The following is a 6,685-nucleotide window of genomic DNA, read 5'->3' as shown; positions in this document are numbered from 1 at the left end:
AAGCTGAATAAATAATTTTTCCATTGATGTATGGTTTGTTAGGATAGGACAATATTTGGCTGAGATACAACTATTTGAAAATCTGGAATCTGAGGGTGCAAAAAAAATCAAAATATTGAGAAAACTGCCTTTAAAGTTGTCCAAATGAAGTTCTTAGCCATGCATATTACTAATCAAAAATTAAGTTTTGATATATTTACGGTAGGAAATTCACAAAATATCTTCATGGAACATGATCTTTACTTAATATCCTAATGATTTTTGGCATAAAATAAAAATCGATCATTTTGACCCATACAATGTATTGTTGGCTATTGCTACAAATATACCCCAGCGACTTAAGATTGCTTTTGTGCTCCAGGGTCACATATGCAACAGAGCTTTTACTGGGTAAAAAAAGTCTAAACTATCAATCAGGCGACAGAAGTCATGGAGGAGATTGTGTGTGACAGGATTAACAGCAAAGGTTTGATTGTCAATCATTTAGAGGCCTTGCATATCAAATACAGTATGATACAGTAGCTGTATAGGGTTAAAGAATCTTTACGTACAATGAAAGCAGACAGTGATCACATCTGTCGAGCTCCAGAAACGCAGCTCGTCTGGAGTTGACGTTTGATGGTGCCGGCGATGCCAGTCATCCGCATAATCCTCTGTTTCATATTGATGTGGTTTGTTTTTTATTTTCTATTTTTTAGCTCCGTCATTTGTTTGAACATCTCCTGGCAAAGCAGCCGCTGCATCTGTAGCTGTGATTATGAATATGACAGTAATTATTCTCCGCCGGCTGCCATCAGCTCATCAGAAAACATCTCACTAGTGTCTGGCAGAACTGTTTGCTTTTTGAGTGCTTTTTTCTTATTCTTTCGCTTAATTCTTTTTCAGAGAGAATAAATAACAAATACGCTTATGAGTGTCTTTACAAGCAGAAGTCTTAAGAGCTCGACGGGCTGGAAGAGGTGAAAACACTGAGGACGAGACTGATTCCATGCCCAGACTAGATTAATACTATATTATTATTTGGCCAATCACAACGCACTGGATAGCTGGCCAATCGGAGCACACCTCGCTTTTCAGACCGATGAGCTTTGTAAAAATCGACGTGTTTCAGAAAGGCGGGGCATAGAGGAGAAACAATAATGTACAGTATGTGGAAAATAATGTGTTTTTTTAACCTTAAACCGCATAAACACATTTCATTACACCAAATACACAAAATAATGTTATTTTTAGCAACATCATATGACCCCTTTAATTGTCAAGAGAATATTATTTTAAAAAATCTTAATGGTGCTAAAATAAGCTTTCTTCATGCATGTTATTTTATTTATTTTACTGTATTTATTTATTAATTTATTTTGCATTACAATAATATTATAATATTATCATGAAAATGTCAAAATCTTTAATGGTGCTAAAAATGGTGCTTGCTCTCTTCATGCATTTTTTTTTTTTTGCGTTACAGTCATATTAATCACATTAATTGGCAAGAGAATATAAAAAAAAAAAATCTTAATGGTGCTAAAATAAGCTTTCTTTCTTCATGCATGTTATTTTATTTATTTTACTGTATTTATTTATTTATTTTTGTGACATGTGACCTGGACATGTTCTTGACAGGTTTCTGTGAAATTTGTCTTTATATGAATATGTTAATCATTCAGAATCATCTGATGTATGGTATTTTATTGTAAAGGTAACGTGCCCATCTCACAGTTCATGAGAATCCCTCACAGGCGTTCCTCTGTGAGTAATGTCGGTGATTTATCTCCAGTTCGAGTGTTGAGCGTGAATCCAGTTCCAGCCGGTCAGGAGCGCTGTGGTGCGACACACTGAAACCCTGTAAATATGAGTGTTTGTGTTTTAGGTTGGCACTGTGGTGGAAGCCAGGAACCAAGATGGGATCTATCAGGAGGCCACCATCAACAAACTCACCGACGCTAGTTTGTACACCGTCGGTAAGACCATCTCATCTCATCTCATCTCATCCTACACTGCATTTCAGCACTGTACATGTCTTCAGATAGCTGCTTATGTGTCTGTGCCACTTCCATCCTTGTTTTATAGCTTCCTTTAGTTTCTAGCATCATATGTGAGAGCAGCACAGTCAGTCTGAGATGCTGGGTAATTTTCATCTCAGGGCTCAATAATTAAAATGTATATTATTTTATATTAATTATAACTTATTATATTATAATATTGTAATGTTTTATAATTTAATTATTTATTATATTATAATTAATTTTTATATATATAAATTATTTAAAGAATAGGTTATTATATCACGTCTGCTGCCATGGTTGCCCACGTTCACTGCGAGTTTCTCATTAAAGCTGAAGAGCGGTGAAGAGCGGCCAGAGCGAGAGCTGCTCTTTTAAAGCACTGATCTTACGTAACTCTGTCCTGGAGCGTTTGTGCGTCTGATATCTCGTCTCTCTCTCTCTCTCTCTCTCTCTCCTGGGCTCAGTGTTTAATGACGGTGATGAGAAGACCCTCAGGCGCTCGTCTCTCTGCCTGAAAGGAGCGCGACACTTCGCTGAGAGTGAGGCAAGTCCGCTTTCTGCTTTCTCATTGGTTTAGATCGCTAGCAGACTCCTGTACATCACAACACTTTCACATCACATCCTGTTCTGGACGCTAATTATATCATTTCGGATGTATTTCTATTGAAGTTTAACAGACTTTCAGACATACGCTCAGGTGATCTTGAGAACATATGAAAAAAAAAAATAGTGCTGTCAAACGATTAATCGCGATTAATTGTGTGTGTATTTATGTATACATAATAAATATACACAGTGCACACGCATATATTATGTAAACAAAACTTTTATTTTGAATGCGATTAATCGCGATTAATCATTTGACAGCGCTAGTATTTTTATGGTTTTATTTTTATTTTAGCACTGACTGGTAAATCTCATGTCTGTTTCTCTTCCAGACGCTCGACAGGCTTCCTCTGACGAACCCCGAACACTTCGGCACTCCTGTCATCGGCAAAAAAGGAAAGCGTGGAGGCCGACGCTCCAATCCCATGTGAGTGTAATATTTTGCAATCCTGCATGTTTTGCCGTTGAATCACAAAAAGCACAGTGCTGCTGGAAGTTATTGACACGTTACTCTGATAAAGAAACATGCATGAGTGAGGAAATGAAGTGTGGTTATTAAGAGTTATTAAGTGCAATAAGCTATGGCAAAGTATGATTAGTATGAAGTATCTTGCGTAATTACATTATGTGGTAAATATGGTACCCTAATTATGAAAATAACAGCAAATTGTCTACAAAACTCTGGAAATTAGTACTTCAACTTAAACATTAATTTAAAATGTTTATGCTTTTTTCATGCAATATTTATATTGTGTTTTATTTCAACTCTTTCAATTACCATAAAGGATTTTTAATAGTTTAATAGTGCATTTTAATAATAGTTGTAAAATTCCACTTCAATAAGGCCGTTTAGGACACAATTGACACATTGTGAGTCTCATTGATTGCGTTACGCTGATAAAACACTCCTCACCTGAAGGATGAAGCGTCTGTGTGTCTCGCTCCTGATGCTCCAGGGACGCGGCGGGTTCGTCTGGGAATACCGATTACACAGTGTTTGCTGTTGTAAATTACGTCTCTTCTTTTAGCAGTCGCACAAATAGGACAAACGCTGCCCTGGAATTCTCCATCCCCAGACACAAATCAGAGAAAAGCCAATGCTTTTCCTCCAGTGCTTCGTCTCGAACAGGACGCGTCCCACCGGCACAATGACAGATATGACTCTTGTGTAGGGTTGCAAAAAGGTGGAACATTTCCAGTAAATTTCGGAAGTATTCCAGAAATTTTGGAAACTTCTCAGGATTTTTTGGAATATTCCATGGATTTTGGGAAAGTTTCCGGAAATTTACCGGACATTTTCCACCCCTTTGCAACCCTACTCTTATGTGCTCATCATTACTCCGTCAGTCACACATGAACTTTAACAAGGAATCAGAGGCGATCATAATGTTTGGGGTGTCATTGATTAGTCAGCTAGTGGATTAGTTCTTAATCCTTAACAAGCATTTTTGCCTATTTTTCAGTAAAAATATGAAGCTAAATTGACTTGACTTCAGTGTTATTTTAGCATTATCTATACACTTTTATAGTATTTATTAACGTTTTGAATTAGCTTGTATTTTAGTTTTAGTTTGTTTAATAATTGTCATTTTATTATGTTTTATATGTATTTCCATATAGCTTTCTTTTTTTCAGTTTAAGTAATTTTAGCATTTATATATATTATAGTATTTTTTTAATGTTTTAAATGAGAATTTATTTGTGTATTTTCATATTAATTTTAGTTTAAGTTGTACTCATTTTGTTATTTGCTTTTGTCATTTTTATAAAATTTTCATAGAGCTTTCATTTATTTATTTTAGTTTTCGTAATTGTAGTACTTCAACTTCAACTTATTTAAAATGTTGAAGCTTTTCATGCAGTATTTATATTTTATTTCAACTTTATTTCAATTACCGTGAATGGTTTTAATAGTTTTAATTTTAAAAGTAGTTTTAGAATCTAATAATAGTTGTAATTATTTGAACAACACTGCTTGAAACAAAAATTCCAACTGTATAATTACATAAACTTTTATATTTCCTATTTAATTAGCAAATCTTTTGCTACTTTATCAGTTTCTTAATATTTCCATATAGTGTTTTTTCCCCCATTATTTTAGTATTTATATAGTATTATAGTATTTATTTAGGATTTTAATTGCTTTTATTCATTTTAATTTTAGTTTAAGTTTTAGTAATTTTATGTGCTTTTGTCATTTTTTAAATAATTCCATATAGCTTCAATTTTAGTACTTAAACATACTTAATTTCAAATGTTAATTAAAATTTTTCAAAAATATTTATATTTTATTGTATTTCAACTTTTTTTTAAATTACCACAAATTATTTTAAATGGTTTGATTTTTATAATAGTTTAAAGGTTGTTGTTGTTTTTTATAGTTTCATAATATTTTTATAATATAATCATAGTTTTTTTTTTTTTTTTGCCATTGCTGGAAGCAAAATTGCAAAATGTAAAAGTTGCATAAAGTTTATTTTTCCTACTGAATTAGCACTTTTTTTTTTGGTTAATAATAATTAAAAAAAACTATTTTAAGAAAAGCTATGACAGATAGTGATCTTTTCCACACAGGTGTTCAGAAGCAGTAGTTGCTGTGGCAGGTTTTCTTGGATTTGTTTGGTTGTTTGAGTGAGCAGGAGTCCCTGTGGTTTATCAGGTCATGTTTATTCGTGATGCAGGCTGTTGATTGGCTCATTTAACGCTAACAAGATTGGCTCTCCTTGGCGGTGAGCTGGAGTGTCGGTTGTTAATTGAGAGCGGCCGTCGAGTCACGCTCCATATCCAGTATTGGCAAGTGAGAAGCTCGTCAGCTCACAGAGCCTAATTACTTATTATCTTTATCAGGACTCGCGAGCAAAAGAAAAGCAGAGTCTTCTATTGTGCCGCTGGGATACAGGTGATGCTTATCTTTCTGTGAGTGGATCGGCTGAATCATGTTTAGCTTTATCTGGCTCTCCGTTAGAGTCCATAACTAAACGATTAGCATGTTCTCTTCCGTTAGCAGTTCTTCACTGTCTAAACGCCAAATTAAGATGCACTTGTGTGTTTGCAGTCTGAATTGAATTTGTTGAAAGCGAGAAACTCTGGTCGACTTAAATGACGATGAAATTTGTTCATGGCTATTTCCATGATTTATTTTTATTGTTTGTTTGTTTATAGTCATGGCAACCCCACTAGCACTGAAAAGCAGAATCTGAAACAGAATTGTTGATTGGTTAAAATAATTCACTTTTTAAAAATGCTTAGAACTTTTAATTACAGTTAATATTGTTTTAAAATTAAAATTTTTATTTTAAATTGCCTTAAAATTAATTATATGCTGAGTCAGTTTTAAAAATTATTGTACTATTGAAAGAAAAAAAATGTAATAGTTAATAAGAAAGTTGTGCTTAATTGTCATGCAAATAATATCATAATAGTCTTTAATTTTTAATTTATCTAAAAATATATGTAATTTTCTGTATGCAAAATAGAGCCCGACCGATATGGGTTTTTTGGGGATGATACCGATATTAGGGAGTAAAAAAAGGCCGATATTTTTTGTGTATATTATAGTACAGTACTAGTCAAAAGTTTGGACACTTTCCCATTCGTGTGTCCAAACATTTGACTGGTACTATATATAGAATACACTTCGGAACATTCATTCACGGATTTGCGCTACGGTCTTCACACACTGACAAAACTTACTAGAGAAGTGTGAAGTGTGACATAATATACAATATAAATTCACGTCTCGCGCACTTTAATGCCCTTTGAATGTAACGTGTACGTTCCCTTGGAACTGGAATCATGGTGGAATTTCATGTGAAATGAAATTTCACGCGTCGGTAGCCCCCCGGGATCGCTTGATTGGTCGGTGCCGGACCGCGAATTTAACCACCCGTAACTCCCGAACCCCGGGGGCTATCGACATGGGGGTGGTCTCATTCGAAAGAGGGCCTCGAGACGTACACTCGATTCACGTTCGAGAGGGTTCCTCGAGCTGAAGGGATCCCCCGAATTTGGTGCGGATTCGCCGCGCCGTTACGGAGATATGGCCGTTCAAAGTTTCAATGGTTTTCCATAGACTT

General features: G+C 34.7%; 1 protein-coding gene across 1 annotated transcript in view; it reads left to right on the top strand.

Annotated features, from left to right (window-relative positions):
* The window catches only part of LOC107730377 (AT-rich interactive domain-containing protein 4B), a 93,322-nt gene that overhangs the window by 27,400 nt on the left and 59,237 nt on the right, over positions 1 to 6,685 (top strand). Inside the window, exons 4-6 of the mRNA XM_016541199.1 lie at positions 1,868 to 1,958; positions 2,468 to 2,547; positions 2,942 to 3,036. Coding sequence (XP_016396685.1) covers positions 1,868 to 1,958; positions 2,468 to 2,547; positions 2,942 to 3,036 — 266 coding nt within the window. The remainder of the gene's footprint in view (positions 1 to 1,867; positions 1,959 to 2,467; positions 2,548 to 2,941; positions 3,037 to 6,685) is intronic.

The sequence above is a fragment of the Sinocyclocheilus rhinocerous genome, unplaced genomic scaffold (assembly GCF_001515625.1).
Source record: "Sinocyclocheilus rhinocerous isolate Xijiao unplaced genomic scaffold, SAMN03320098_v1.1 scaffold2653, whole genome shotgun sequence".
Classification (NCBI taxonomy): domain Eukaryota; kingdom Metazoa; phylum Chordata; class Actinopteri; order Cypriniformes; family Cyprinidae; genus Sinocyclocheilus; species Sinocyclocheilus rhinocerous.
Note: the sequence above shows the minus strand (reverse complement) of the source record. Positions and strands in the feature narration are given on the sequence as shown.